This window comes from Arachis duranensis, chromosome 2 (assembly GCF_000817695.3).
Source record: "Arachis duranensis cultivar V14167 chromosome 2, aradu.V14167.gnm2.J7QH, whole genome shotgun sequence".
Taxonomy (NCBI): domain Eukaryota; kingdom Viridiplantae; phylum Streptophyta; class Magnoliopsida; order Fabales; family Fabaceae; genus Arachis; species Arachis duranensis.
Window position 1 is genome coordinate 87,510,192 of NC_029773.3, and position 21,884 is coordinate 87,532,075.

Sequence of the window (21,884 nt, forward strand, 5' to 3'; positions counted from 1 at the left end):
GAAGGAGAAGGCGGAGAAGTCGTCGGAGGATTCCGGGGCGGAGATTCTCCGACTTGCCGGTGTTGAGACTTCGCTTCTTTCTCAACTGGCTGAAGAGCGGAAGCGTTCCTCAGATGCAAGTTCTCAAGCTGCCTTGCTCCTCGCTGAGTCGGAAACTCTGAAGGCTCAGGTCGAAGCCCTGAAGAAGGAGAAAGCGGCTTTGTTGGCTGATGCTGGGGATGCCATTGCTGCTACCGAGGAGACGATGAAGGCGCAGTTTTTGGTGTTGGCCCCTGGTGTGGATGTGTCTGTGACGGGAGCCTTCAAGACCGTCCGTGATGGGCGGATTGTAGATATTTGAGTAGTTTCCTCTTGTATTTTATTTTTGAATTTGTTAGTTACTGAATATTTTGGTATGGCCAAGGGCCGTGACTTTTGGGGATCGTTTAATAGTATTTTCGGCCGTCTGGGCCTTTTGTATGATCCGTTTCCGGTGTGTATTTGGCCGTTCGGGCCTTTCCGCATTATTTGTTTGTTCTAACATAACCGTTCGTTTGGTCGGTTTTTTGGATATCCGTGTGTGCGGCCTGAAGGGTGATCAGTCCTCCAGCGATGGCCGTGTCTTCGTTCCGTGTTTTAAGAAACAGTAGTGACTTGTAATGGGGATGAAGTGAAAATAACTTGTAAAAAAAAATTTTAATTGAATAGTTGGGCCTCGTTAAAACCCTTCGTGAGGGAAAGTCGGGAGGCCGATGTCGTTTCGTCGTAGGACGAGGTCGTTGTCCGCGAATTCTCGTCGGATGACGCCGTGATTATACCTTAGGCTGATTCTTTGTTTGAGTGCTAGCTCTTTGACGTGAGCTATTCTTCTTTCTTCGTCCACGAGGTCTCGTTCTGCTTCTTCGTCGTTGCCTCCGACCGTTTTCCTGGGGCTGGGGTCTCCGATTTCCACCGGGATGACTGCTTCCACGCTGTATGTTAGTCGGAAGGGCGTTTCTCCCGTGCTCGTTTGGGGTGTTGTTCGGTACGACCATAGTACTGATCCTAACTCTTCTGCCCATAGCCCCTTGGCTTCGTCCAGTCGTTTCTTAAGTCCTTTGACGATGATTTTGTTGGCGGATTCCACTTGCCCGTTTGTTTGGGGGTGTTCTACCGAGCTGAAGCGATGGGATATATGCAATCCCTCTAGGAGTTCTCTGAATTTTTTGTCTGTGAACTGAGTTCCGTTGTCGGAGATGATGACTTCGGGGATTCCGAACCGGGTAATGATTTGTCGCCAGACGAATTTCCGGCATTGGGTAGCCGTGATAGAGGCCAGGGGTTCGGCTTCAATCCACTTGGTGTAGTAGTCTATGGCGACGATGAGATATCTGAGTTGGCCGGGTGCCGTGGGGAAGGGCCCGACGAGGTCGATTCCCCAACTGCCGAATGGCCGTTCAGCCGATATAATGCTGAGTTGGTGTGGGGCGGCTTGGTGGAGATTGGCATGCCTTTGGCATTTGTCGCAGCTTTTTGTCAGTTGTATGGAATCTCGGATGATCGTTGGCCAGAAGTAGCCGGCCCTGACGATTTTTTGGGCTAGCGTTTTTCCTCCTATGTGGTGACCGCAGCATCCTTCGTGGATCTCGCGGAGTATGTATTCCGTGTCCCCGGGTTCGACACATTTAAGTAGGGGCTGCGAGAATCCGCGTTTGTATAGTTGTCCTGCTATCATGGTATAGTTGGCGGCTTCTCTCTTTATTCGCCTTTCCTCTTTCGGATCTGGTGGGAGGACTCCGTCGCGGAGATATTGTAAGATCGGGTATGTCCAAGATTCCCGATTCGAAGTTGTTAGATGTGCGTGGATTTCCGTTGATACGGAAGGCAACTTAACGACCTCCTGGATTAGCGATCTGTTGCCGTGTCCTGACTTCGTGCTGGCTAGTTTGGAAAGTAGATCCGCCCTGGCGTTTCGCTCCCTGGGGACGTGATGTATGGAGACGTTTTCGAATCCTTCTTTTGTTTCACTTACTTTTTTGAGGTATTGTTGGAGCAGGGGGTCCCGGGTTTGGTAGCTCCCGTTGATTTGGGAGCATACCACCTGGGAATCGGTGTTAACTTCGAGTATCTTTGCGCCGACTTCCCGAGCTAGGTTTAGGCCTGCCAGAAGGGCTTCGTATTCTGCTTGGTTATTTGACACTGGGAAGTCGTATCTTATTGATTGTTCAATTGTGATCCCATTTTGGTTTTCAAGTATAATTCCAGCGCCTCCGTGAGTGGAGTTTGATGAGCCGTCGACATGCAGTTTCCATGGCTCGGGTGTCTGCTTTGTCGGAGTCATTTCGGCGATGAAGTCGGTCAAGGCTTGTGCTTTGATGGCGTTTCGGGGTTCGAACCTGATCTGGAATTGGGATAACTCGATGGACCATGCTAGCATTCTTCCTGCCAGGTCGGGTTTCTGTAATACCTGTTTGACCGTTTGGTCGGTTCGGACCGTTATGGGGTGGGCCTGGAAGTATTGTCGCAGTCGTCGGGATGCCGAGAGGAGCGCGAAAGCCAACTTCTCTAGTCGTGAATAGCGTGTTTCGGTGTCTTGTAGCACCTTGCTTATGAAGTATATGGGCTTCTGTTCTTTTTTCTCGTTTTCCCGGACGAGTGCTGCTGCGATTGTTTCTTCCGTTATGGAGAGGTATAGGTATAGTGTTTCCCCTGTTTGGGGTTTTGCGAGGATTGGAGGTTCCGTTAGGACCTTTTTGAAGTGTTGGAAAGCTTCTTCGCATTCTGTCTCCCATTTGAAGGGGGTTCCTTTTTTCATGAGTTTGAAAAAGGGGATTGCCTTCTGTGCCGAAGCTCCGAGGAACCGGGATAGTGCGGTTAGTCGGCCGGTGAGCTTTTGGATATCTTTGAGGTTTTTGGGGCTTGTCATCTCGAGGACGGCACGACATTTTTCCGGGTTTGCCTCAACTCCGCGTTGTGTGATCATGAATCCGAGGAATTTTCCTGCTTCCATTCCGAAAGCGCACTTTGTTGGGTTGAGTCGCATTTGGTGTTTTCGCAGGGTGTTCATTATGACTTTTAGATCGTCGGTTAGTTGCTCACCGGATTCCGTCTTGGCGAGCATATCATCTATGTAAACTTCTATTTTGTTTCCGGTTAAGTTGCGGAATATTTTGTTAACGAGTCGCTGGTAGGTGGCTCCGGCGTTTTTTAAGCCGAAGGGCATTACTTTATAGCAGTAGGTTCCGTCCGGAGTGATGAATGCTGTCTTCTCTTCGTCTGGTCGGTGCATCGGGATCTGGTTGTAGCCGGAGTATGCGTCCATGAAGCTGAGGTACCGGTGTCCGGATGCTGCATCTACTAGACCGTCGATGTTTGGTAGGGGGAAGGCGTCTTTCGGGCATGCTTTGTTGAGATCTGTGTAATCGACGCACATTCGCCACTTCCCGTTTGACTTTTTAACTAGTACGACGTTGGCTAGCCAAGTCGTATAAGGGAGTTCTCGGATAAAGTTGGCTTCGAGTAGGGCTTTCACTTGTTTTCGGACCTCGGCGGCTCAGTCTGGTGACATTTTCCGTCTTCTTTGTGCCACTGGTTTGGCTAGGGGGTCTACTGCCAGATGGTGAGACATCAGGTCGGGACTTATTCCCGGCATATCGGCTGGTGTGAATGCGAATAGGTCTCTGTTTTGTTTCAAAAGTTGGGAGAGTTCTTCTTTGAGGTCGTATGGGAGGTTTCTGTTGATGAAAGTATACTCTTCTTTGGTTGGCCCTATCTGTAGTTTTTCCATGTCTCCTTCTGGTTCCGGTCTGGGTTGGCCGTCTAGTCGTGCGTCTAGGTCGGCAAGGAATATTCCCGCTGCGTCCCGAGATTTTTTCCTTAGGGCTAAGCTGTTGTTGTCGCATTCGGCGGCGACTTCCCGGTCTCCGTGAATGGTTCCGATGGTGCCGTCGTCGGCCTTGAATTTCATGAGGAGGTATTTGGTGAAGATGACTGCCGAGAAGTCGTTGATTGTTTTTCTTCCGAGAATGACGTTATAGGCTGTGGAATCTTTTAGGACGACGAATTCGGAAAGGATCGTCTTTCTCTGATTGCTTGTTCCTATGGTGATGGGGAGAGTAACCGAGCCGTCTGGTTTGAGGAAGTTATCTCCGAGACCCGTGACGCCGTGGTGGTGCGTTTGGAGGTTGTCGTTGCGGAGTCCGAGTTTGTCGAAGGCTCCTCGGAAGAGGATGTTGGAGTCGGCACCCGTGTCCACGAGTATTCTTCTCACTAGTCCTGTTCCGATTCGGGCTGATATGACGAAAGGAGCATCTTCGGCCGAGGTGCCGTGTTGGCAGTCCTCGGGTAAGAAGGTTATCGTGTTGTCGGTAGTGGCGACTGGGTCGTGGTTTTTGACGGCCATTACCTTAAGGTCTTTTTTCATTGTTAGTTTTGACTTGTTCGGCACGTCCTTGCCCGTGATAACGTTCACTATGACGGTCGGGTCTTCTTCTGTGTTTTCCCTGGGCGGTTTTTGAGTTCTTGGGTTGCGTCCTTCTCTTTCTGGCGATTTGTCTCTGTCGGCGCGCCTTGGTTCTCTGATGATTTTGACGAACTCTGCGAGTTTGCCGTCCCGTATGGCCTGCTCAAGGGCGTCTTTAAGGTCGTAACAGTCATGTGTTTTGTGGCCGTATCCGCGGTGATAGTCGCAGTAGAGGGCTTTGCTTCCTCCTGTCCTTTCCTTGAGTGGTCGCGCGGTGGTAGTCGCAGTAGAGGGCTTTGTTTCCTTCTGTCCTTTCCTTGAGTGGTCGTGCCCTGGGGATGATGCCTCGATCTGCTATTTGGTGGTATACCTCCGTAATTGGTGCTGTTAGGGGGGTGTAATTGGAGAACTTTCCTATTCTTGGTGGTCGGTGGGTCGGTCTGATGTGGTCTCGTTGGTTTTCTTTGGTTGGTACATTATGACGAGGAGTCGGGTTGCCGTGTTGGTTGCCGACGTGTTGCCGTTTGTTGGCAGCGACGACCTGGCTGACTTCCTCGTCGTTTATGTAATCTTTGGCGACGTTCTGGATCTCGTGCATGGTCCATACCGGTTTGGTGGTGAGATGTTTGCGAAAGTCTTCATTCATGAGCCCGTTAGTCAGGCAGAGGCTAGCGACGGAGTCCGTGAGCCCGTCGATCGTCAAGCATTCGTCGTTGAAGCGGTCGAGGTATTTTCTTGTGGATTCTTCTTGCTTTTGTGTGACCCTTAATAGGCTGATGGGGTGTTTAGCCTTGGTGATTCGGGTTGTGAACTGGGCCATGAATTTTCTTGTGATGTCGTGGAAGCTAGTTATGGACCCGTTCGGGAGGGCGTTGAACCATTTGATCGCTGGTCCGGCAAGGGTTACTGGGAAGGCTCTGCATCGGACTGCGTTGGATGCTCCTTCTAAGTTCATTCTGGCTTCGAAAGCCGTTAGGTGCTCTTGCGGGTCTTTAGTCCCGTCGTATTTCATGTCGGTGGGTTTGTCGAAACCTCTGGGGAGTTTTGCTCTTAAAATTCCTTCCGTAAAGGGTGTAGCTCCCATTATGGTGTGGTCGCTTCTCGTGCGCTTGGTGCTTCGGTATCTCCGGTCTTCGTCTGAATCGTGTTGACGATTTAGATCCCGAGAGGCGCTGCGATGGTGTTTTTTGTCGTATCGCCGCTCAGGGGATTTCTCGCGTCGGCGATTGCGTGAGGCGCTGCGATCATCTCTCTTATTGCGTTGCCGAGTTGACGATCTGCCGCGGTGGGATCTTGACCTGGAAGTTGCATGGCTTCCGTTATTTTGTTTTTCTCCGTCATTTAACTTGCCTTCAAGCTCTTGGACCCGGAGACAGAGCTCCTGGATGATTTGTGCCGCTTTGTCTCTGGTTTTCTCAGGATGTTGTGGGTCTGTTGTGACGTGTTCGTTTGCGTGGTGGATGGTGCTTGCTATTTTTGCTTGGTTTGTGGCTTCACGGTGTTCTGAGACCGGACGACGTGGTTGGGAATCGTCCTGGCTTGATGGGTTATCCTCCGGGATGTCCTCCATCCGGTCTGATCGTAGCAGGCTCCCCACAGACGGCGCCAATGTTCAGGATGCTTCCGATACGAGTTGAGGAGGATCGGGAACCTGCGAGTCGGATCGGACGTGGGATGGCTCAGATGGAGCGGAGGGGAGGTACCTGCAAAGATACTCCGACGCTCAAGTCAGAATGGATCTAAGAGGTATGAGGTGTGAGGAATGGATCATTACCTGGGGGGACCTGGGTCCTCTCTTTATAGGTGACGGTGATAATCTTATCTTATCTTATTTGCTTAAGATAAGGGAGATGTTTGAATTCGAAAGTTAGTTAGAAGATCTAGAGGGCCGATTCGGGGCCTTCTAGAAAGACGAGATGGGTTGACCCGGTAAGCCGGGTTCGGGCTTCGATCATGGGTCCGGGATCCGTGGGCCGGATCCGTAACAATATTAATTAAATAACATATGTATTATTAAGAACCATCATAACCTAAGTTTGAACTTATGTTTTTAAAATTTTAGAATTTTTTATTGGTTTACACTAGTTTTCCTCGATTTTTGATCGATTTATATTATTTATGCTGGTTTTGATCAATTTACGCCGATTTTTAATCTTAAATAGTCTTAAAGTTGAACTAGTCCAATTCTCGATTTTCTCATCAAATCAGATGATCTAGTTTGATTTTTATAACTATGCATATCATTGTGTGCATAGTAATTAAGTTACTGTATAAAATTTGAATTTTGAATGAAAAAGATAAAATTTAAAATATTATGCATAATAATTAAATTACTATGCAAACAACTAAATTCTTAAAAGAATTAGGTGCTAAATGTGTTTGCGCATATTGATAACCTATAAAGAAAAAGGGTTTTCTAAATGATGCACATTAAAAGTTATTTTGCAACATTTGAAAAACTAATCGAACTTTGTGTATAAATAGAACAAAGATTTCTTTAATTTTCTACAATATTCTGAAAAATGGACCTGTCCAACCGATTTGACCGAAAATTGATGACATTTTTAGTTTGGTTCAATAAAAAAAATTGTAAATTTGAAAATCAGCCAAGAATCATTAAATCAGTTGAGAATTAGTCAGTCATACTGGTTTGAGACCCGTCTAGTTCTCTTTAAACGATGTCGTTTTGCATTTTTCTAAAAAAAATTAAAAAGCAAAAAATTTTTCCAATTCTCCTTTTTATCCTTCGCTCCTCTCACCTTAATACCTCCAGAAATCACCAAGATTTCCTCTCAATCAAATAAAAAAGGTGAAAAATCCTAGCCTCCAGTACCGTTGTCATTCTTCTCACTGTCGTCGTTCCGCTGTTCTTTGCCATCTTTTTTGTCTGGTCTAGCATGCTTCGTCGTCCACTGCCAGGTCCAATTCTTCCCGTCACCAGTTTCTTTTTCTGTTCTCTAGCTTCGTCGTTCGTTCCGTCGACATGTTTAGTTCGTGTTCGTCGCTGGCAGTCTTGCTCCCTCTCTCTCATTGTTCCTTTGTGAAGCACGTTCCGAAGGTGAGAATGGCAGGGGGATTTTTTGTTTTGAAAAATTTGAAGCTTCATGTTACTGGCTATGCTATTGACATTGTCCTCGTCGAATTTTCGCTCGTTCGCAAGTTCTTTTTTGTTCTTGCCACTGCTCTTGGATCTTGATTATTGTCATGAGGTTATTGATTCTTTTCCTATTCTATTTTTTTTCTTCAGGGATGGAAGATTTAGCTCTTATTAGAAACCTACTACCTACCATATTTAGAGTGTTTGTTTCTCATCATGACATTAGTATGGATGCAAGAAATAGTTTTAATGTGACAACTATTCATATAGGCAACTACTCTCATGAAAATGTCAAAAATATTTTTTCATGATTATTCTTATTTAAAAAGTATAACTTATTTATTTTGCAACACTTTAAATAAATATAATACTTTTACTTTAAATAAGATCAAGCCTTACAATCTATCATTTAATAATTAAAATAATATATTTTCACATGATAACAATTATTAAATCTTTATTAGAATAGCCACCATTCATATATATAGCAGTTTGTAACTCTTTATGTGAGAGTGTAATCTGTTTAGAAAAAATAGGAAAAACATACTCTTTCCGAAAATAGCAGAATTAATACCTAGGCCTCTGTTTTTTTTTTTTTCTCTGTCTGATGTTTTAGTATAGTATAGTGTTGTTCTCTCAAATCTCATCGTCTTCTTCGTTTAAGACACATGTAGAATGTGACATATTATCGTTGATTTAATTCGTGGTTACATGGTCGGCAAGTTAAGCCAAGAATTGAAAGTGTCATGTGATATAGAGAATGAATGCGTACGTAACACAAACTTTGCGGGGAGAAATAAAAGATGGGTTATGTTAGGTAACAATGCTTTTTTTTAACAAAATGAACAACTACTAATTAAATAAAAATACATTATATTTTTAAATTATTTATTTAAATTTTAATATTAGAATAACTATCTATACATCTAGTAAAATAAATATCCGATATATTATTTATATTATTTAATATTATTTTCATTATCTATATCTATACTTTTCTATAAAAGATATGTACAGCATTAAATTGTTTTGTTGTTTTTAACTTGAGGGGTTAGGTCCCCACCATATATAATATTGTATTCAGTTTTATAACAAAAAAAAAAAAATACTTAATCACTTGAAGATTTTCTTTGAAAAGTTAACATTGATGTTATTACTCATTTTACTTCAAAGCATCCGTCACTTTAAAATTAAAGAAAAAGAAGTTATCTCTATTGGAAATATATAACACCTCTTTCTTTTTAATCTAAAAACAAATAACCAAAATATATTTTACACCAAATTAATGCCTACGGGATTTATTTATATGAATATATCTGTCAAGAATTTTAAAATGGGATATAATTAATTAATTTAAATCAAGCTAACAAAGATAAAATTAACCATTATAAATATGTGAAAATACATTAAGAATTCAGTATTCCATATCAAAGAATACGCGATTTGTGCATTTTTAGGCACCATGTAGTCATATAATTCAACATAATTTCTGATGGCTTATCCATTCAATTTCAATTCTAAGAGTTAAACTCAAATATTTTTAGATATATGTATTTATATTATATATATTAAAAACTTTTTTGTAATTCTATGATAGGAAAAGGGTTAGGTCCTGGTGGACAATTGAGGGTTTCGGGTTTTTAATGCTTAATTTGGATATAACTGCGTTCTCATATGATATAAGAACATGAATGCATATCCACACACAAGATATGAGAAGTGCAAGGTAGTAATCCATGGTTATTGGTTGCATTATTTTCTTCTTTGGCAAGTTTCTTTTACATAGAGAGATATGCATGAGGGTTATATATATATACTAGTATTTTTATTCGTAAATATTATGAGAATATAAATTTTTTAAAATTATATTGATTTTGTCTTGACATTATAGATTATAATACAAAAAATTTATAGAATTAAACTACTTTTATAAAAAGGTCATAAGGGGACAAAAGTCTCGTCGGCTAAGAAGACCAGAACCTGCGTAGATAAAAAATCAAATAATAAGATTATTTTTAGTTATTATTTTCATATGAAAGAATTTAATTTTTTATTAATAATTAATTCTAACATTTGTTATCTAAAATTTAAAAGAATTTAACGTGTATACTTTTACATTTGATTAGGTGTTAAATTTGTTGTACAAATAGAAATAATTAATTTTTATGCTTACTATTTAAAAATAATATTTTTTTCACTTTATGTATATAAAAATATAATTAGATATTAGTATATATAAAAAAATTTATATTGATAGTTATAAAATTAATTCAAAATTATTTTTGTTAAAAAATAATTAAATTTTGATTCTAACTTTTAATCACAACATTAGTATTCTCTCTAAATTCACTACAGCAGAGGCGGATGTTAGCGGCGAATAAACAGTGGCAACGCCCATAATCGCCGAGAAATGGAAAGATAGCGGCAGAAGTGAGTGGCGGTCTAGCAGATGCCGCCATGCACCACTGGATAGCGGCTGGCCAGTGACAACCGCCGCTCATTTGGGAGCGATTTCTTCAACTCCCCTCTTTTAGGCGTGACTTCTTGGCGCGAAGAGAAGCAACAGCAGAGGCGCGAAACACGCCCACCCCTCGTTCAGCAACGTATACTGGCATATACTTCAAGAAACGCCGCTAGGTAAGTTTCAATTAATAGTTTGAATTCCCTCTTATTCGCGTTTCCACCAATTGATTCCCCCCAAATTGTTCAGAAACCCGCGAATTGAAGTTTGGAGCGCGCCAAACACATAGGAGCAAAGTCCTAATTCATCAGTGGAAGAACCTACCCAGGTGACCCCCTTATCATAATCCAATTTGTGAGTTCCCCCTTGTCATGTTACAGCCATTAATCGACTACCCCAATTTTGTTGAAACCCCCAATTTCTTGAGCTTTTGCCCATAATTACAGAAGCCCACCAAGCTGCCATCCGTGCTTCTCATCAATCGTGGGTGAAAACAGTTCCACCATTCTCAGCCATCCGCCAAGTTGAGCTATCACCGTATCGCGGCATCTCCCCTTTCATCTGGTTCGTTCTTTAATAACTGATCTTTCCTTCTTGTTTACATTCTTGGTTCAGAAGTCTGATCGAGAGTTTGTCTATATATTATGCCAATTTGGGTTAATTGATGCTGTTTAGAGTTAGAAATTTCATTCATTCGACTTGTTCTACAATGAGCAAGCTCAGCTCGGTAATCAGTTTTATGTTTCTGTCATAACTTAAACTATTTGAACACTTCAGATTTGACTAGCTAGATAGCTAATTGATCTTAATTAACTAGCAGATTGTAATTTTATCTTGTAAAAGATAATTCTAATCAGAGTATACATACATTTGTTCACGATCAGCAAGAATGGGTTGCTCTGTTATTTTTTCTATTAAGTAATGAGACCAGATTGTAAATAATTGTAAAATATAATTCTAATCAGAGTATATACTCGCTTATTATCTAGACACCTCGAGTACCTTTCGCATGATGTATAAGAATTGCCAACACTATGAGTAAGGATCTGCAAAAGACACTGAACCAAGAAATTTATTGCAGGCTGAGAAACAAATAAACTTGACCAGTAACTAGTCTAATGCTAATTCATTTAGTGGTTAGCATTATAGTTAATAGTTGGGGATACAACTTGGGGGGAAAAGAGAACTACATTATGTCATTGTTTGATACTGTTTCGTAAACTATAGTACAACATTTTTAAGGTCAGAAAAATCTTTCTTCAGAAAGGAACACTCAAAGTTATTGCATTTATAATATGCTACAAAAAGAATCACAATGCACGGTACTAGACAATAAACTGATGATTCAAAATTTATATTTATAGTTTCATATTTTAATTTATCCAAATCTGTTAAAACCCAATCCTTTCGTTACTCTGTTATTCAATGAACTGATGTTATTTTTCACCTTCTAACTTTCTGCTTCTCATATTTTTAATTTTTTATGTTATCTTTTATCCAATTATACTCTTTGCGTTTGGTTTTAAATATTTGAGAAATCTTGTATAAAAGATAATATTTGAAATTTTCTTAAATATTCAACATTATTAATTGCTGAATCAAAATGTAAAGATGTCAATAAATAGAGAGAAAAATAAAGACTAAATAAAGTAACTTGATTTGCATGACACTTTAAATTTTAGTTTAAATAACTTTGAGATATAAAGAATAACACTTCATTTAGAAAGATAAAATAGATTAATACATAGATAATTAAGGGGGATAAAAACAGAGTAGGTTGGAGTTGCGAGAAATAGATATAGATGATATACAATAACAAATAATTAAATTTGAAATTCAAGGATACTTGTGATTGTCTTGTATTATAAATTTATAAATTTCAAAATAGATTGACTGAAGTTTATATATATTAGATTTGTACTAGAGATGGAAAATTAGGCGCTAAATTTGTATCTGCATAAAAAATATTTAATTTTTAATCCTGAGATATATATTCATACATTGAAGCAGGTAATACTAGTCCAAAGTGTTATGCATCTTTACATTTTGTGCAGGAAGCGACGTCGTTTGGTGTCGGTTGCTAACTACTGAGCAAAGCAATTGCCAACTCTTGTTTCACTCTCCGCTCCGCTGTTTATAAGAGCTTCAACATAAATATCAGCAGAGAAGCTCCTAGAGCACACTCTGAACAAGGTTAACTTTCTTCTGACTCTGTTATATGTTATGATTATGATGATGTTGATTTGTTATTGTTGTTATACTCATCTCTTGCGTAGGTGAGTAGTAGAAATGACCAGTATATTATTTATTAAAAGGAATAGATTAAGTATGAATTCAAATTGATTCAAAGTACAATATTATTGAAGTGTTATAAGAAATATTCACAGTTGGCAATTTCTCAACACCACAACTTGGCCCTATTATCAGTATTATTAAGTGTTATAAGCAATATTCTTTTAATTTTTTGGATATTCTTGGAGAATTGATGATATAGAATATTGGGGAATATTGGGTTGGTGACATCAATTTTTGCTTCGTTATTTGAACAAGTTGAGACTGGGTTATAGATTTATTGATGCGGACGATAAATGGGAAGGGTGATAGCTAATTGACTGAAATTCTACTCATGCTTTAGGGATAACTTATGTAGGGTACATAGAGAATACATATATAATCAAGCCAATTTTGACAACTACTAGCACTTTGTTATTGATTCTTCCAAGTGACAATTGATCCTTGGTAGTTTTATTTTTCACGTGCTCTGTTCCTGCTGGGTTATTTGTGCAATACAAATTGGTTTTTTGTTTAGCAAGTTTGCTAGAAAAGGGGAACCATTTATTTCGGCAAAATATGTATCTGTTAAATCTGATCCATCCAAATGGCTTTGATGGAACAATTTTACATTTGCTTCTTAGTTGATGCTCTTTGAAACTTGTACATTTGATTATACAATTCTTATTTCTTCTTGCTGCTCGGTTCCTGAGTTAGCTGCATTTTCAATGGGACTGGTTTATTGTGTCCGGTAAATTGATTCTATCAAAGCTCGTTGATTGTACTTTCTGTACATTGTGAACCTAGTTCTTTTCGATGTTTGGCAGCATTCATACATGTTTAGATCTGATTGATGAACGAAATGTAAAATACAAGAGGAGTGTCTAAGTTCTAACAAACATACATGACACATGGGTCTTTATTGTTAGTATTTTGTGCAGCTAGCTAGCTTCGCTAGTTTATATATTAATTATTAGCAGAGAAAGTGCTGTACAGAAGAGTGAAACAGTTTTGATGTTTTTACAAGTATGTATATAATATTGGACTTGTGGTATACTTTGCGTGATTCATTTGGCTTAACATGTATTTAATTGACTCCAATTTCTGTCCATTGATGAAAGTGTCCCCTTTCTTTTTCTGCCTTGGTTAAAACAGTTTCCCTTTTCATTGCAAATGCACCCAAAATTTCATAATATCTCAATTATATGCTTTATTATTATTACTATAATAATTATTATCGTAGCATCTTCTTCCATGGCTCAAATCCAAATAAAGGTACCCCAATAATTCGTGTGTACCAGGTCCAGTTGCAATAAGTCTTAGTTTCATACAGTCATAGCCATGCCGATTTTCTTGTTCTTTATCAGAATTCAGATTCTCACGTTTAAATGTTCTTGTTCGAACTTTGTTTTCCCCAAGTAAATAAAATATTGGGTTTTTCTTGAGTAGATCATACAGTCATATAGTTTCCGTGTTTTCTACTATTATGATTCATCTCCGATGATTATGAGATGAAAACTTGTATAGTCTATCTGTGTGTAGAGAAGAAGAATAATGAATAAAAAATTGTTGGACTCTTAGTGTGTTTCCTGTAGGTCCTACAGCTCATGAAGGAAAGGATATTTCACCTGCTAGCATTTTTGGTACCCATATCTTTTTTGTCTGACCCTTCTTGCTGTGCATTATTTATTTTTTTTATTTTCTTTTACAATGAACACGTTATTTTTCTTACACGCTAGAAGACAGCACAAGATGACTAGTTATATTTATTTCACTCGCTAGCATTTTTTGGTACCCATATGTAACATTCAATCCTGTTTTCTTTTTCATATTTTGAGATCATTTGAATATCCCGTTCTCTGTGCCTTATGATGGATTAATTATAGTTATTGTTTAATTTATTTTTTATTTTTAACAATTATTTTTTATTTCCTTTTTATCTTTTAAGGGAGTATTTCTTAATATTTTCATTTTTTGGACTTGGAACCAGCACTTCTTTCTACCAGTATTTTTAAAAGAAAGCACAGAATTTTACAATGAGTAAGAATCCTTCCAATTACCTTTCCTGTGCTACATGTTATCCGGGATGCTAATAACTTTGTATCTTTTCCCGTTTTGAGATATTCCGTCTTATAATTGTGATTAACTGTGGTTATTTCTCTTTACACATATCCGAATTTTATTTCAATAGATTTCTTAGTGTTATGCATCTACTTACTGTATATTTATTTGTTCGTGCTATTTCATTTAATAAGACATCGATAAGAGTTGGATTACAAAGCCACGAGGTAGTGCAGAATATAGGGATGGTCTGAATAGATTTCTTGATTTTGCCTTTGCCAATGCATCATCGGATGGGATGATACATTGTCCATGTCCTTTGTGTGGGTTCCGATTTTTCCAAACTAGAGAGGATGCTTACGATCATCTTCTGATGAAACCCTTTCCCCCTAACTATACCTTTTGGTTACATCACGGTGAGAGGACCGTAGACGAGAGCTCCAGAGATACAGAAACTTTAGAACCCACTGGAAACTCAGGAAATCAAATGCTTGACATGGTCCACGAGGCCTTCAACATTCCGGGACTGCAGGGTGATAATGAAAACATGATGGATGAAGTGGTTGGAGATGGTGTGGAAGGGTTGCCGAACTTATCTGACGAGCCTAGTCGCGAGGCTCGTGCCTTTCAAGAATTGCTTGAGGATGGCGAGCAGAGATTATATCCAGGATGCTCAAGATTCTCGAAGCTGTCTTTCTTGGTGAGACTTTACCATATCAAGTGCATGTGCGGAGTTAGCAACAAGGCTTTCGGATTGATTCTGGAGCTATTGGGGGATGCCTTTGAGCATGCAAGGATTCCGAAGACCTTGCACGATGCCAAGAGGATCATAAGGAAGCTCGGCATTGGGTACAAGAAGATAGATGCATGTCCAAATGATTGCATGCTATACCAGGGTACAGACCAAGACTTGTCTAGATGCAAACGGTGTGGGGCATCCAGGTGGAAGCAAAAGACCAGGAAGAATTCCATTGTAAAGATCAACGCCGTTGTCAAGAAGAATGGGAAACCTCAGGCGGCAAAAGTTCTTCGTTATTTTCCTTTGATTCCACGGTTGCAGAGATTATTCATGTCTAGCAAGACAGCCATGGACATGTTGTGGCACAAGAGAGGAACCAACTCTGACGGTTACCTGAGGCATCCCAGGGATGGCGAGGGTTGGAAGTCATTTGACAGGAGATACACTGACTTCTCTGGCGATCCGCGCAATGTTCGCCTAGCCTTGGCCAGTGATGGCTTTAACCCTTATGGAAACCTCAGTTCAAAGTACTCAATATGGCCAGTGATTCTTATTCCGTACAACCTACCCCCATGGATTTGCATGAAACAAACCAACTTCATTCTCTCTATGATAATTCCCGGTCCTAAAATGCCTGGTAATGACATAGATGTCTACCTACAGCCCCTGATCGACGAGCTCAAGCTGCTGTGGGCCGGTGTCGATACGTATGACGCCAGTGAGAAGAAAACATTCAAGATGCGAGCTGCACTGATGTGGACTATCAGTGATTTCCTTGGCTTGGGCAATTTATCTGGCTGGAATACTTACGGCGGGAGAGCTTGCCCCACGTGCAATTTGGATGCCGAGACTAGGCGACTCACCTTCAGTCAGAAATGGTGTTATATGGGTCATCGTCGCTTTTTGAATCGCGATCACAGATATAGACAGGATCGGAGTAGATTTGATGGCAAGGTAGAGGATAGATCCCCACCTACCAAATTGACTGGTAGGGATGTCCTGAGACAATTGGAGGGTGTTCCCGTCTCACAAGGCAAGGTGCAAGCGATGGGCGGTAAAAGAAGGCGCGGACAGCAGACCGTGGTCCAAGACGAGTCTCCTTGGAAAAAGAGGAGTGTATTCTTTGATCTGCCGTACTGGGAGAACAACGAATTACGTCACAATCTTGACGTGATGTACATAGAGAAGAATGTATGCGACAACATTGTTTTCACCATGTTGAACGAAAGCGGTAAGTCCAAAGACCACCTAAAAGCTCGAAAAGATCTCCAATTGATGGGCATCCGGCAGGATATGTGGCCAATTGAAGGTGGAAAGTATCCTGCTGCAGTCTTTACCATGCGGAATCCAGAGAAGGATGTCTTTCTTAGGACAATCAAGAATGTGGTCTTTCCAGACGGGTACTCTAGCAACATCTCTCGCTGTGTTGATTTAAAACAGCGCAAGTTATTCGGCTTGAAGAGTCATGACTGCCATATCCTAATGGAACATCTACTTCCAATTGCGTCAAAACACGTGTTGCCCACCCCAGTGTCTGCCGTCGTGGCTGAGTTATCAGCCTTTTTCCGACTAATATGCAGTAAATCCATTGATCCTCAACAACTTCCTCTCCTTTAGGATCGTGTGGTCCATACTTTGTGCCACATGGAGATGATATTTCCACCTTCCTTCTTCACAGTTATGGTTCATCTAACGGTGCATTTGGTCGAGGAGGTCCGTATTGGTGGCCCAGTGCATTACCGATGGATGTACCCAATTGAGAGGTAAAGATCTACTTAAGTTTTCTCGACCTCTATAACTAGGATTGTTGTCACTTATTAATTTATGTTATTTACTCGAAGGTACCTAGGTCGTCTCAAGCAGTACGTGCGTAACAGGGCACAACCAGAAGGATCGATTGCAGAGGGCTACTTATCCGAGGAGATTCTCACGTTCTGTTCAAGATACTTAGATAATGTCGAGACTAGGATCAACCGACCGACGCGCGTTGACGACCGACCGAGCGATGCTCCAGAGAGCGAGATTGCCGACATGTTCCCAGAGGTTGGAAAGTCGGTCGGGGCAGCTTCATATTTTACTCTAACAGCAACCGAACAGCTTCAAGCACATCGTCATGTACTGGTGAATTGCAGTGCTGTAGAGAAATTCTTGGAGTAAGTACAACAGCCTAAGTTCTAAAATTATACAGTTAGCCAATTTGGGTATTGATAGAAATGAACTTGAACGAACTTTGTCTATGCACAGTGAGTACAGAGCCTTCACAAAGAGAAAACTGCGAGGTAAAACAAGGTCGCAGTCTCACATAGATACTGTTGTGCACAGAGAATTTTCGAACTGGTTCAGGCATAAGGTAATCTATAATATCTCAGGATCCTACAACCCTTTGATGCCTTCTTATCTCTAATGGTTCAATGTCAGGTCCAATTTGGAAGCACGGATCATTCGAACGAGTTACAGTGGCTCGCCTGTGGTCCCCGTGCTCAGGCCAGTCGCTATCAGGCTTACAACGTCAATGGATTTAAATTTAGGACCATGTCGAGGGAGGAAGGGATGAAAACACAGAATAGTGGGGTCTATGTCACTTCGGATACTAGAAGTTATGCAAGTAAACGGGATGCCAATGTTGCTGTTGGCGGTGTCTCGTATTACGGGAGATTAGTAGACATCATCGAGCTAAATTACAGTGGTCAATTCACTGTAGTATTGTTCAAGTGCCTTTGGGCGGACACTACGTCGGGCAGAGGCATCCGACGAGACGTTTTGGGCCACACCTGTGTCAATTTTGCCAATCCTATCCACACCGGTGATCGAGAAGACGATGAGCCGTATATCTTGGCATCTGAGGCGCGTCTTGTGTTCTACGTGGAGGATGAGGTGGAGAACGGATGGAGTGTAGTGGTCCATGTGAAGCCAAGAGATTTGTTTGACATGGGCGAAGATTATGAACATTGTGAGGTCGACTTTCATCCACAGTCCTGTATGAGTAGCCTCCCTGAATTTGATGTCGAAGGCCTGCGGTTGACGAGAGACGGCGATTTAGAAGATTCCACCATCGAAAGGGTTGAAGATTGTGAAGAGGCCGCCGAATCCTAAAATGCTGTTCTCCATCATGCATGTAGTTCATATTTCAGTAGATTGTATTTTAGTCATATTCTCCGACAATAGGTTGATTTGATTGAGTTATTTTAGATTTTTCAAAACGCATCGTCTCATATAAAGCTCTTTTATTTATCTGGGTTTTGACAACACTGTTTTCTATCCTTTAAGACTTCCTACAGTCACATTTTTATATTGTCTTTGTACATTCTTTCTATTTTTGGTGGATTATCAGGGAAATTGGAGACCAGAGACTTCTTTCTCATTACCAGAAGCCATTGGTTCGCAGAGAAGATGATAGAAGCGTCTCCGTTCTCTTCGTTGGACCACGCAACGTCCTTTGCAAGGCAATTGTGGTTCAAAGAGTCCCGCATACAATCATGGTTGGATGCGTTCTCTGGACAAAGTCACCTTTTTCGAGCCATTAGTTATGCACCTGGTTCAATGATGAAGGTTTGTTTGCCGCTGCACAGTTTAATTTTTTAAACCATTTTCTTATTTGTCAAAAGAAACCATATTCATGTGGTTATTCTAAAATTTTAGGAAATGCTTCATTGGGACCGAAAGTACCGGGCTAAATTTGGGTTTGAGTTTATAACAAGTACGGAAAAGTGGTGCTCACAGGAAATACTTGACGAGGTGAAGGTAAATATTCATGTTTTACCATCCTTTGCCTTGGCAAGATGTGCGCTGGCTCAATTTGGGTTTCATATTCTACTTATTGCTCAATATTTTACTTTTGGAAAATGAAATTTACTTTTTTTCATAGCTGCAGTACTTATACATTAATTATGCTTGTTTGTGCAGTCACGCTATGAGAACTCTCTTGTTGTTGAACTGGATTATGCAGCACAGGAGGAATTTAAACTCATAGCATTCGGCCTTGAGCGACTATGGGATAGTAAGAAAGACTCGGATTTTGTACTGTTTATATGATCTGTTTATGTCTAATCCACTATAAGCTTGACAAATCTTATATAGAATTATTTAATTAACCCATACATGAATGCAGACTTATATATATATATCATCACTCTACCTTATCTCATGTACATATAAGATTGTATCTTTTTTATATTAATTCTAAAGACTCGGCCTAGTTGAATTGCATAGACTCTCCATCCCAATTTGGAGCGTATTTGAAGTAGGGGTCACCCTTGGCTTTACTAATTATAATCCCAATGTTGTCTGATTAAAGAAGTTATTGACTCTAAATGTTAAGCCATACTGATTAGTAAATTCACACACTAGTTCCTCCTAATCCGGGCTTGTTTGGCTACCTTGCACCTCTCAGGAATGTCTCGAGACAATGTACAGAAGGAATCTGAATACCCGGTGGAGGTGGTTCCAGATTCGTTGGAAGGAGAGAATGTTGTCTCCTCCGAGATCTCTGAGGGCGAAGATTCTGCTGGATGTAAGGGTTCGATGCTGTCCTACGACCTCAATAGAACACCCGAAGAGAATGAATATCCCTATAGTGGAATGTCTCCCGAGGAATCATGTCCTCAATTATGCCTGATGGATGTTTAATGGAGCCATCAGCAAGTTGGAGGCATATCCGGGTTGGTTTGACTTCTCTAGTCAACCCAAGCTTTCTGATAGTGGATGCAGGTATTGGATTGATGCTTGCTCCAAGATCACATAGGGCTGTCTTGGTGCAAGCACCTTCTAATGTGCATGGTATCATAAAGCTTCCTGGATCTTGAAGCTTTTCTGGTAAGCTTTTCAAAATGACTGCACTGCATTCTTCAATGAGAAATACTTTTTCAGTTTCTCTCCAATCCTTCTTATGACTTAAGATCTCTTTCATGAACTTAGCATAAGAAGGTATTTGCTCAAGTGCCTCTGCAAACAAAATATTTATTTCAAGAGTCTTGAGAAAGTCTGCAAAGTGGGCCAACTGTTTATCCTATTCCGCTTGGTGAAGTTTCTGACAATAAGGAATCTTGGCTTTGTATTCTTCAACCTTAGCTGCTGCAGGTTTATTACCTATAGAAGTGGTTGGAGAAGCCTGCTTAAGGGCCTTACAGAAGTGGTTAAAGAAGCCTTGTTAGAGGGATTACTGTCAGCACTCTCAGGTGTCTAATTCTCCCTAGGCGTCTGAACGCCAGGGTTGGGTGGAAATTGGGCGTTTAACGCCAACTTTTCCCCCTTTTCTGGCGTTTGAACGCCAGAACTGGGCAAGGAGTGGGCGTTTAACGCCAGCTTTCCTTCCCTTTCTGGCGTTTGAACGCCAATAACATTCCTCTCTGGGCTCTTACTGTCCTCAGAGGGATTTTGAACAGTGGTTTGGTTATCCCCTGTCAATTGTTCCTTGTTTGACTTTTTGCTACTTTGAGCAGTGTTATTCAGTGTCTTCCCACTCCTCAGTTGAACTGCTTGACATTCCTCTGTTATCTGTTTAAATATTTGCTGTTTTGCTTGATTCAACTGCAGTTCTATGTTCTTGTTAGCAACTTTAGTTTCATGGAGCATTTCTTTAAATTCTGCTAACTGTTCTGTCATCAGGAGCAATTGTTGATTAAGCTCAATCTGTGTCATCCTCTTTGGAGGGTAAAAGTGATTCAGGAATTTGTCTGACAACTGTTTCCATGTTTTTATGCTTGCTGTAGGTTGGTTATTCAACCACCTTTTAGCTTGATCTTTTACAGCAAATGGAAACAGTAATAGTCTGTAGACATCCTGATCTACCTCTTTATCATGTACTGTGTCAGCAATTTGTAAAAACTGTGCCAGAAACTCAGTAGGTTCTTCCTGTGGAAGACCGGAATACTGGCAATTTTGCTGCACTATGATAATGAGTTGAGGATTTAATTCAAAGCTGCTTGCTTTGATGGGAGGTGTACAGATGCTACTCCCATATGCAGCTGTAATGGGGTTAGCATATGACCCCAGAGTCCTTTTGGACTGATTGATCCCACTTAAATCCATAATGGACAAAAGGGAAATGATAATGATTGCAAGGAGATAAATTTTGTTTTTTTTTTTTTGAATTAACGAAGAAAAATAAAATAAAATAAAATAAAAGTAAAATAAAAATTTGAAAATAAAAAAGAAAATAAGATCAAAGCAAATTGAAAACTGAATCAATTAGTTAATTAAAAAGATTTTGAAAACAGCAATTAGAAAGATATGATTGAAAAATTTTTTTATGAAAAAGATTTGATTTTTTTAAAAAAGAGGAAAGAGAAAAACACAAAAGACACCAAACTTAAAATTTTTAGAAAATCAAAAAGGGACTAAGAACATGCAAAATCGAAAATTAAAAGAAAAACAAAAGCATGCAATTGACACCAAACTTAAAATATGAACTAGACTCAACATAAAAGACTCTAAACCAACAAAAATAAAACAGTCCTAATCTAAGCAACAAGATAAGCCGTCAGTTGTCCAAACTCAACAATCCCCGGCAACGGCGCCAAAAACTTGGTGCACGAAATTGCAATCACACTTTTGCAACTCCGCACAACTAACCAGCAAGTGTACTGGGTCGTCCAAGTAATACCTTGCGTGAGCAAGGGTCGATCCCACAGAGATTGTCGGCTTGGAGCAAGCTATGGTTATCTTGTAAATCTTAGTCAGGATATTAGAAATTATCAGGATTGATTGTGAAAGACAAAAGAACACGAAATGATTACTTGTTTTGCAGTAATGGAGAATAGGTTGAGGTTTCGGAGATGCTCTGTCTTCTGAATCTCTGCTTTCCTACTGTCTTCAAACACGCAAGTCTCCTTCCATG

At 40.5% G+C, this 21,884-nt stretch overlaps 2 protein-coding genes across 2 annotated transcripts; one reads left to right on the forward strand and one right to left on the reverse strand.

Annotated features, from left to right (window-relative positions):
* Nucleotides 1-697: 697 nt before the first annotated feature.
* Nucleotides 698-3,280, reverse strand: LOC107475803 (uncharacterized). Its single transcript, XM_016095477.1, has one exon. The coding sequence runs from the start codon at nucleotides 3,278-3,280 to the stop codon at nucleotides 698-700; it is 2,583 nt and encodes an 860-aa protein (XP_015950963.1).
* Nucleotides 3,281-6,037: 2,757 nt separating this feature from the next.
* On the forward strand, nucleotides 6,038-16,666 carry LOC110278276 (uncharacterized). Its single transcript, XM_052257943.1, has 2 exons — nucleotides 6,038-6,119; nucleotides 14,505-16,666. Exons 1-2 carry the CDS (start codon nucleotides 6,038-6,040, stop codon nucleotides 16,664-16,666), a joined length of 2,244 nt encoding a protein of 747 aa, XP_052113903.1.
* Nucleotides 16,667-21,884: the final 5,218 nt, after the last annotated feature.

Coding starts and splice junctions, on each gene's coding strand:
- LOC110278276 (XM_052257943.1), top strand. CDS start 6,038: ATGCTTCCGATACGAGTTGAGGAGGATCGGGAACCTGCGAGTCGGATC. Junction 6,120..14,504: donor TCAGATGGAGCGGAGGGGAG/GTACCTGCAAAG, acceptor TCATTTAATAAG/ACATCGATAAGAGTTGGATT.
- LOC107475803 (XM_016095477.1), bottom strand. CDS start 3,280: ATGGACGCATACTCCGGCTACAACCAGATCCCGATGCACCGACCAGAC.